This window comes from Entamoeba invadens (assembly GCF_000330505.1).
Source record: "Entamoeba invadens IP1 unplaced genomic scaffold scaff_1105074725163, whole genome shotgun sequence".
In the NCBI taxonomy this organism is placed as follows: domain Eukaryota; phylum Evosea; order Mastigamoebida; family Endamoebidae; genus Entamoeba; species Entamoeba invadens.
The window spans coordinates 196,940-207,318 of record NW_004443556.1 but is presented as its reverse complement, the minus strand read 5'-3'; the positions used below and the strand labels follow the sequence as shown (position 1 = coordinate 207,318).

The 10,379-nt window shown below is 34.3% G+C and overlaps 4 protein-coding genes across 4 annotated transcripts; all 4 read right to left on the bottom strand.

The window, feature by feature from the left end:
* Window positions 1-988: 988 nt before the first annotated feature.
* Window positions 989-2,806, bottom strand: EIN_118720 (hypothetical protein; the record flags this gene model as incomplete). The annotated part of the gene is made up of 1 exon (XM_004258991.1): window positions 989-2,806. The coding sequence occupies one exon, from the start codon at window positions 2,804-2,806 to the stop codon at window positions 989-991; it is 1,818 nt and encodes a 605-aa protein (XP_004259039.1).
* A 378-nt stretch (window positions 2,807-3,184) lies between these two features.
* EIN_118710 (beta-amylase, putative) lies at window positions 3,185-4,495 on the bottom strand (the record flags this gene model as incomplete). Its single annotated transcript, XM_004258990.1, has 1 exon — window positions 3,185-4,495. One exon carries the CDS (start codon window positions 4,493-4,495, stop codon window positions 3,185-3,187), a length of 1,311 nt encoding a protein of 436 aa, XP_004259038.1.
* An 805-nt stretch (window positions 4,496-5,300) lies between these two features.
* EIN_118700 (hypothetical protein) lies at window positions 5,301-8,978 on the bottom strand (the record flags this gene model as incomplete). The annotated part of the gene is made up of 1 exon (XM_004258989.1): window positions 5,301-8,978. The coding sequence occupies one exon, from the start codon at window positions 8,976-8,978 to the stop codon at window positions 5,301-5,303; it is 3,678 nt and encodes a 1,225-aa protein (XP_004259037.1).
* A 723-nt stretch (window positions 8,979-9,701) lies between these two features.
* EIN_118690 (hypothetical protein) lies at window positions 9,702-10,091 on the bottom strand (the record flags this gene model as incomplete). Its single annotated transcript, XM_004258988.1, has 1 exon — window positions 9,702-10,091. The coding sequence occupies one exon, from the start codon at window positions 10,089-10,091 to the stop codon at window positions 9,702-9,704; it is 390 nt and encodes a 129-aa protein (XP_004259036.1).
* Between the last annotated feature and the right edge of the window lie 288 nt (window positions 10,092-10,379).

Sequence of the window (10,379 nt, the reverse complement as noted above, 5' to 3'; positions counted from 1 at the left end):
AGTCATTTTGAATTATAACACAGGAAAAGAAATTGAAGAACACATAAAAAAGAACAAAAAATAAACAGTGAAAAAAAACCAAAAAACCAAGTAAATAAAAAAGAACATCGAAGGAAAAAAACAGATTTTAAAAAAGCGAAAGCATTGAAAAAGGTGATGCAAAAAGGAAGAAATTCTATTAAATCGAAAAGGACCAAAAATACTAAAATGGAAGAATAATTAATTTAATGTTTTTTAATTGATGTACAATTATTATTATAATTAATAATTACAATAGTGATATTATATAATTAATAATAATGAAATGATAAACTTAAAAATATATAAATTATATTATTAATTAATAACACATCGACTATCTGAACATACACAATTATATAATTATTGTATATAATTTTATATCACAATGGAATGTAATTAATATTATTAAATGATTTAAAAAAACAATTGTAATTTGATTATGATTTTTATTTAATTGTAAATAGTCAAAAGAGTAAAATAAATAAACTTATTATAATGCTTTTCATTTTAGTGTATTTAATAAATTAATTAAAACAATTATTATCATTAATTATAATTATTATACTTATTTATTTAATATAAAAACCATCTCGATAATAAATATAAATTAACTATAAACATTATATATTTTTGTAATAAATACAATAATACGGATAGATTTATTTTTGTAAACGAGTTTTAAATAAATATTCAACAAAAATTCAAATGACTTGAAATTTTGTTGAAAAATAAAGGCGAAAAAAGGCGAATTATTGAAAAGGCAATTTTTAAAAGGGCAGATTTTCCTAAACCCGGTCAAGTATATTTAACCCACTTATTGTTTACTATTGTTATACACATTATAATAGTATTATTAATTTACAGATCAATAGAGTGCAAATAATAATAAACATATAAATATGGTGATAATAAATATGAAATATAACAAACACAACAACAAAAGTTATAGAAAAGGTGTCAATGAAAGTCATTGTTGATTGTTACATATCACTGAAAACACATCATAGTCACACGTTAAAATTTTTCGTTTGACATTGATGACACATTCTCCTATGTCTAGTCGACAAGAGACTTCAGAACTACAATTTGATTTCAAAATCAAACCAATTGTGTCTGAGTCTTTCGATGACAAATTCGACGACTTTCCTGTTCGTGACACCAACGAATACTTGGACTTCATTTTTATGCGTTTAATTTTGGGATGATTTATTTCTTCATACAAATCAGTATTGATTCGAAGTTGAAAGATTTTCACACGTTTGAATGATCCAATAACTTTTTGATCGTCTGTGACAAACCCAAGAGGAAGGCAATACGTCTCCGTTGTTTTGTTATCAACAACAAATCCAAAACTGAATGTAGATACTGCAGGACCTTCCAGAACCAATGTTAATATGAGGTAACTGCCATATCCATAACACACAGAAATATCATTCCCAAAATACTCTCCTCTTCCAAAGGCTTGACCACTTCGTCTTCTCACATCAAATCCATTCTGCATGATTCCAGTAGCGTTCTCATAACTCCACGTCCCGTGCCAACACATAAAACAAGATTTTTTCATACAATCTCTTTGTGTGAGAACTTGTCGAAAAGATGAGCTGATCAATTTTTTGAATGGGGTGTTTTGGTCGCCAAAGAAAGGATTCATGTAGAAAAACAAAGGGAGATCGCCGCGAAAATAATAATTGTTTTTATAATTTGAATACGACCGTTGTACAAAATTAGTAATGACATCAATATTCTTTTTGAAGAACAAAGAGAAGTCTGATTTTCCCTGTAAATTATATGGGGTGTACTTACTTGTATCATCACTCAAATTCTCATCATCGGGTTGTTCGGGTTGAACGACTTTAATCGGCTTTTTGTTGATAGAAAAGGCAGTTTGGCAGTGTTGGCAGAAGACGTCTCTTTCCTTCTTTTTATCAAGTGGATCGATTTCTATTGCAGCGGTACAGTTGGGGCACACTACAATGTCGTCCTCTTCGAGTAAAGTCAAGTAAATCAATGTTGAGTTGTATTCCTCAATAATAGATTTATCGACGTGTCCAACCAACTCAAATAAAGTGAATTCGGTACCACACACATCACAACAACATTTTGTTTTGGTCGTGTTGCAATTAATGACCTTTTCTGTTGCGCACTCATCGCAAATGAAGTGGCCACATTTGGTGCCACAAACAAAGTGTTGGCAACTTTTTAATTTGTTGCAGTGATTACAGACACTCTCATTCTTCTCTTTGAAGGCTTTGATGTCACTTTCTATTTGAAAAGTAATCAAAGCGCGCTGAAGGTGTTTTGGAAGCCCCAAATAATTTTTGAAATGCGGAACTGAAAAGTCTGTGAATTTTTCAATTTCGATTTTCGACAGTTCAAATGTCGAAAAAATGTTGGAAAGATAAGACACCCAACTAAACACAAAACCAACCCCACCACTCGTGTCGTACTCATCTAACATTTCTTTGATTATTTCAGAAGCAACTGGTGGTGGAATCCAGTCGCAGTGAACTACAAAGTCGGGAAGCTCCCCGTCTTGGAGAGGAGGATCTGTTGGAATGTCAAGTGTGATGTCTGACAACGTTGTGAGAAAAGCACTCTTCTTGTCTTTGTAAGGACGTTGAATGAATTCGTCCTCGACAAAAACGACTTCAATTGGATTGGTGAGTTCGGTCTTAATTGTCACTTTTAATACATCGGCTTCTTGTCTCACTATTCCTGGAAAAATGGAAATGACAGTTTCCACCTCTCTTGAAAGGACCTCGTCTTGTTCACAATCAAGTGACATAAACAATTTATTAGTTTGTTTCGTTTTAAATCGAAGAATAAATCTTATTTGACTTTTATGAAAACTGCTTTGAGTCTTAACAATTCGGCTTTTTTGAAAGTAAAACCAACCTGAAAATTAACACCAAAGTTGGACTGGTTGTGATAATTAGTTGTGGTAATCTTTATAAATATTGGTATAAAACAAAAAACATAAAAAAGAAAAACAAAAAATCAAAAGTACAATTCATCACATAATTGTTACCGATATAATTTATTTTATTTGTTGTTTTATTTTAACTAAAAAACTATTAAAATACACAGAAGTTAGATTAAGTTTATTTATTTTTATTGAAAGAGTGGTACAAGATAAAACGAGCAAATGAAAGGAAGAAATGAATTATCTCATTGAATTGACAAAGTTGCAGAATTGTCCCCAGGCAGTTCCATCATCAAGAAGACCTCTTGTCATTCTAAGGTAAGTGAAGGCATTGAGGTTGTGCTGTTTGGCCTTATTGACAATTTGGTTGAATCCATTAGTGTTGCATCCGCCATACCCACACAACTCAAGTGCGTTCTCTCCACACTTCCCAATTCCAACTGAAGAAGCAGCATTCAAAGCTTGGTCGACAAGATTAGCTGGCTGACTGCCACAATTAGAGTCTGTGCCCGACATCTCGAGGCAAGTGAAGTCGAATCTGATGTTATTCTTCTTGAAGGTATTTGACAGTGTTTTGTAAGCGTCATTTCCATTAGAGTTGTAATAGCCCGCTGTCATCTCAGCTGCGTGGCTGTTGTCAGTCCACCACCAATGAACTCCACTGATTTTCCCAGCAAGTGCCAAGTTGTCGCCAAAGACACTTCTTGCTGCAGACAACACTTTGTCGGTGTGGCTCAACAAGAGGTCGAAGTACCATTGTTGGAAGAACTTTCCGTATTCGCTCTGGTAGTTGTCGTTTCCATTTCCAAAGAAACCAGTTGATGTTGGTGGCTTGTAGTTGTACTGACCCGCATTAGTTGGGTTGTGTCCCCACTCGGAGTGTCCAGCATTGTTTGCTGCGTTCTTCAAGTTCTCCTGTGACTTGCTGTCGCTGCACTGGAACTCTCCAATACCGCAGTAACTCCATCTTGAGAGTGGATATGATGGGTATCTTGTCTCACCACATGGTCCCATACCAACTTGGATCTCATTGAGTGTTCCATCGTCGATGTAACTCTGGAAGTTCTGTTTGAAAGACGCCATGAAGTCCTTGTAGATTTCAATTGGGGTTCTTCCTTCGAAGATGCTCTGGTCATCATAAGCAAATGAAATGTACTCGTTAGCGACGTTGTTTTCGGCGTCTTTGAAGAAGGCGTCATTGGAAGCGCCAGCGTTTCTGACCCATTGTGGAATCTCAATAGTCACAGAGTCTCCAACATTACCACCACACTTGTGGAACGACATCACTGCTTGGAACTTAAGACCAGCGTTCTTCACCATAGAGACTAAGGTCTTGTAGGCATTCCAATTGTAAGTTTTTGGCGAAGTCTCTACAAGTCCCCACCAGACATCAGACATGACACCGGCAACACCCGCTGACTTGATCTTGTTGAGATCGTTTTGAAGTTGTCCCTGGTTGTTGACACCATTGGAGTTAACAGTGTCAAGTGGCATCATCAAGTTGACTTCAATCGCCAATGCGACTGAGAGGAGTGTGATGAACGTGAACATCGAATTGTTATCTGTGTCGCAACGATGCTTATATACTTCCCATTACAACTTTTCCTACTTTGCCCAGTCGCATACTTTTCAAGTGGAATTTTATTGGAAGGCGACTTTTCTCTTCGTTTTTTTACTTAGAAAGATAATAATCAATCCCGATATTTTACTAAAACTTGATATGTCGTAGTATTTGAAAAGTTTTTTGAAAAAAAACAATTTTTGGGTTTTTCTTGAATTTTTCTTGATATTTTTTGGGAAAGAAAAAAGTAACACTGGCCTGTAATTCAGGATTACAAAGGGTGGATTATTCTCGTCTTTTTTCAATTGCTAAGTTTTTGTTATTAAAAATGTTAATAAAACAAATTATTAATTAATTATAAAAATAAAAAATGTTATCTACATATATAGATTGTAGTAATTTACCACACTAAAGGTATATACAATGAATAAAGTGAATACAAGTGTTTATATAATATAACTAATAACAACAACATCGAATAATCAACATATAATTAATGTACAATTGAAGAGACGCTTTCATTGTTTTGTCTGAAGAAAGCTGTGATATCGTTGCAACTGTCATCAATGATACATGACTTGGTTCCCATATGGTTCAGGATATTGTTGTGTATCCGATTTCCAAGTTCTGTAATTTCTTTAGTTGAGAAGTTACATCCTCCGAATCTAAATTTGACACTTCTTTTCATTATTTTTATAAATGATTTAATTCTATAAATAAAAAGGATTTAATAATAAATATCTTTTGTTATTAAAAAACCATTCAAAAACCAACAAAAAACTATAAAAAAACAGATTAGACCCATTTTATAGCTCCAATGAATTCGACAGTAAATTTGTCTCCCTCCACAAATTTCACGTTTGCGTTTGGATAGATCTTTTCTGGACTGTTGATCTTACACCCTGTTTGTTTGATTGCGAAGAATCCAAGACACGACAACACAAAATCTTTAGTCTTAGGTGAGTACACACAAAGACTTTTGTTTGAGTTATCTTGCAAGTAAAAAGCCTTTGGTTCTGTATGTGCGGGGTTACACAAACTGAAAATGAAGTGTTTAGGGTCGTTCGATATCGTCTCGCCGTCTTCTTCTTTTTTAGCAGCTTTTGCAGTTGGTTGTGGTATAACAGCGGCGTTATACGACCCAAATACACTTCCGTCTTTTGCTACAATAACTATCATGATATTCTCCTTCCCACAAATCGCATTATTCAAGTGGAAGATATCCAAATTCTTCAAATTGCGACACTCAAATATCACACGAGGAGCAGTCATCCCAGTCCATTGATGGAAGGTGTTATAGTATAACCCTAAGTACTCACATTTATCCAACTCGTGAAGGTATATTTCGCTCCAAATCGCATCGTCCATCCGTTTCATATCAACACAATTCATTTGTATCTCTTCAATAGTCTCGCTGTACTTCTTGACTGTGTCCGAAAGTTCATTCACACGTTTCTCACACTCTTTGTTACTTGCTTTCTCAAGCCGTTCAATCCGTTTCTTGAATTCTTCCAGCGTCGTATCCATATTATCCATCTCCTTCATCACTTCATTTCTCTTACTCTCACTGTCTTTCCCAATTTTCTCATTTGAAGATAAAACGACTTTTATACTCGCCTCACTCTCCTTCTTATTGTTCTCTACCGTCTTTTTTACTTCATTGATTGTGCTCTCAAACTCACTCATCTTCGACTTGAACTCATCTAACTCCTTCTCGGTCTCTTTCAACACTTCTTTGACAGTCTTGAAGTCTTCCTTCAGTTTGTTCATTAGTTTGGAGTCTTTCTCGCTCTTTTCTATGTCGTCGGCAGCAGGTGTCTTCGACTTCTTCAAGTCGACAGAAGACCTTTTGACTTCATTGACACCCTTCTCAATAAGAGAAAGTCTCTTTATTATACTCTTCAGCTTTTCTTCTTGTTTCGACTTGTCAGAGTCATTCGGTTGCTTCATAATTTCTTCAGCAGACTTCTGAATGACGTTCATTTTCTTTTCTAGCTCATCAGCCATTTCCAAGAACGTCGTTTTGATGTTGTCGACATCGTCCTCAAGCTTGATTTGATCTTCTTTCATCGTCTCTATAGTTTTCTTTATCTTTTCAACTTCCTCGTTGTTTGGTATTGACTCCAATCGTGTTGACTTTTCGACTTTAACAGAGAACTTGTCAAGTGCCTTTTGCAGTTCGTCATTTCTCTTCGTGAAAGTTTCCATTTGAGACTTCAATTCCGTTAATTGTTTATCATCGTTTTGTTTCTTCTCGACAACACTAATTTTGTCACAAAGTGTTTTGACTTCCTCATCCGTCTTACTTTTCACCTCCAAAATTTCTTTGTTATGTAATTCACACCGAGAAATTTGGCTTTTAATATCTTCAATTTGTGTTATACAGAGTTGGTATTGCTGATTGGTCACACCTTCAGTCTTTTCTTTATTCTCTTCGTCTTGTTTATGACTTCCATTACATTGAAACTCTTTTCCAATTGCCTCTATTTTGTTCTCCATGTTCTTTATATCTCGATCGTGTTTCTCATCAACTCCGCTTTTGACCTCTTCAATTCGTGTATTCAAGTTGTTCACTTTTTCAACAATCGACTCTCTCAACACCGTCAATTTGTCATCGTTACTCTTTCCTACCGTTTTTAATTCACTTTCATAACACTCAAACTTGTGTCCAAACGTCGTCTTAAAAGTACTTTGCTCCTTCTCAAGACTCTCTAGTTGTCCTTTCATCTCTTCAAAGTTGGTCGCAAGTTCACACGCAGAAAGCATTTGTTGTTTCGACTCCTCTCTGACTTCGCTATTTGTTTTGTCGTGTTTTGTCGTTTTAAATTTGTCTTTGACGGCGTCAAATTGCTTTTTAAAATCTTTGAAGTCTTCAACACTCAAATATTCTCCCTGCGATTTTTCGAGTTTGTCGCATCGTTTTTCAAGTTCAGAAATTCCTTTCAACTCGCCTTTGACATTTTCAATCTCCGCCTTTTCATTTTGTTCCAAGTCTTTGACTTTAATAGTAACTGCATTGATTCCGCTCTCTATTTTACTGATACTTTCATTGTCTTTCAGTCCTTCTATTTGTTGTTCAATATTTGAAATGGTGTCTTTAAGACTGGTGATTTGACCTTCACTCACTTTTGTGTCTTCCACCTCTTTAACTCGTTGTTCGATCTCTTTGATTTTATCCTCGGTGTTTAACACTCTTTTCTGTGCACTTTCATTGTGAGTTTCAAGTTGTAAGATTTTCTGTGTTATTTCTTCAACTTGACTTTTTGTGTTATCTAGCTCGGCAGTGCGTTGGTTGTGTTCCAATTGATTTTGACTCTGTTGATGCCTTTGAATATCGTATTCAAGTTCTTTCACTTTATCTTCCAACTTTTGGATGTTCTCCGCATTCAATTTGTTTTCTTTTGTGTTGCGGACTTTAACTTCTTTTACATCGTTTGTGACATCTTCGAGTGTTTTTTCCATTTCGCTTTGTTTCGTGTTTGTCATTTCAAAGAGTTTCAATTGACTCTCAATATGTTCGACTTGAGAAATGATGTCCTCCTTATTGTCTTTCTTTTTAAATTCCTCATTTGCCGCTTCTATCGCTGCAATTTGTTTTTTAATTTCTTCAATTTTGGCGTCCACATCACTCGTCGTAGTCTTTTCATGATTCTTGTTGTGGAGTTGAAGACTCTCTGATACTTCAGTCACACTCTTCTGTATTTCTTCGACTTTTTTGTTCAGTAATTCATGTTGTTCTTCCATTGTCTTCACTTTAGTAGTGTTACTTTCAAGCTCCTTTACTTTCTTTTCCAATTCCTCGAGTTTTGGATTCACGACGTCTGTTGATGCGTCACTTTGTTTTATTGTGCTTTCTTTGTTTTGTGAATTTAAAGTTGTTTCTATTACTTTCAGTCGTTTCTCCATTTCCTTTGTTTTCAGTTTAAGTTGATCGAAGAGATCTTGGAAGTCTTCGTCTCCAACCAAATTTTGTAAGTCTTTAATTTGGCTCTTCATCTTTTTGATTTGGTCTTCACTCGCTCCATTGTCTTTAGAATGTGCACTCAAACCTTTCTCTTTAAGTTCTTTTAAGTCTTTCTCAAGTGCTTCCATCTTTTCAAAACCTTCTTGAGAATCAGTGAAGAGAGACTCAATATCATTTTTAATAGTTTCTAATTCACTTGCATCACTCGTATCGCCTTTTTTCTTCGTCCCTTTCGACCCACTGAAGTTCTTCACTTTCTCAGCCATTTTGTCGATGTCGTCTTCGTTATACCCAACTCGCTCTTTCAACTCGTCGATCGCATCAAACAACGCGTCGACGTCTTTCTCTAAATCATTTGAAGGACTTCCACTCCCCTTTTTACTCGACTTTTTAAAAGAGTCTGCAAGCTCTTTAAACTTCTCTTCAAGTTGTTTGTTGTTCCGTTCTAGTTGACTCACCTTGACAGATAGCGCTTCCATAAAGTTTTGAATTTTGAAGTTCATTTTCATCAAAATGATATGAAACTCTTCTTCATAATTTTATCGAAAATTCAAGCGACCGTCCCAAGTTCTTGACTTTATTAGAAATGGCATTTTGAGCGTCTTTTGACCATTTCATTTTTATTTTTAAATATTTCATTGGCTAAAAATCACCAATTACGAATACTCGCCATCGGTTTTTAATAGTATTTTTATATTTTATCTTTTCGTGATATTTCTATAAATACTTTTCTAGTAAATCGACATAAAAAGAACGTTGTTCGTTGGAATTTTTTTATTCTTTTTACTATTGTTTAAAAACTTTGTTCTCTCATTTTTAGCCATCAAAATCTTCGATTACAACTAGAGCTCGGCATTCACTTCGATTATTCACCATTTTCTCTCTTATTTGTTCTATTATTATAATATTATTACTATATTATAAAACAATTATACTGAATAGTTTTTTTTTAAAATATGTTTTAATGCCTCCAAAATTCGATGTTTCACCACCATAAGACATCGTTTGTATTCTCATTTGTTTTATAAATAAAATATAATTAATATTATTTTACTATTCGTTGATAGTAAATAATCACATTTGTTTTGTGGAAAATGTTAAATCTTGAAAATGATTTTTAGTTTTGAATGAGATTATTTGGGCGGAAAGAGCGCATTTATATCAAAGGAAGATTTGGTACAACAGCGTTTAATTGAACTGAATGATAATGCATCAAAAAGACACATGGACGATTACTTCAACTTAGCAGTGATAACACTCTTTGTACAATTTTCAATTCTTACCGTTTTGTGGTGTGAAGTCTGACCTTTAACAACAGCCACACTTGACTTTTTAACACTAAAAGATGTTGCGATGAAATCAACAACCTCACTGTTTGCCTTTCCATCAACCGGTGGCGCGTCAATAGCTATTTTTAATAGCCCATCCTCGATCCCTTGTATTTCACTATTTCTTGAATTTGGTTTGACGTTGATTTCGATAGTAACACCCCCATTTTGTTCTTTCAGAAATGGAAATGCGTCGTCTTCATTTGGGGAGATTTTGGCGTTCATCACTTTCTCATCTTTTGATGTCTTTCCGCCACTTTTTGACTTTTTATTTTTCCCCACATTTTTCGACATTTTTTAAGTTCGGATTTTTAAGTTTTTTTAACAAAAACACTTTTTTATTTGTTTTTTATTTTTCTTTCAAAAAAATCATCAAGCGTTGTCTCAAATGATTAAAATACCATATAGTTATAATTGTTTTTATTATACATTTTAAATCGTGATTGGGCATTATGCCGATGTGGGAAAGAACAACTACAAAATAAAAACTTAAATTGGAAAATTCTACCAGTTAGAATTTTCGTTCCAATTATTTTTTGTTTTTGTATTTATGATTTTTCACGTTTTATTCTCATTTTTGCG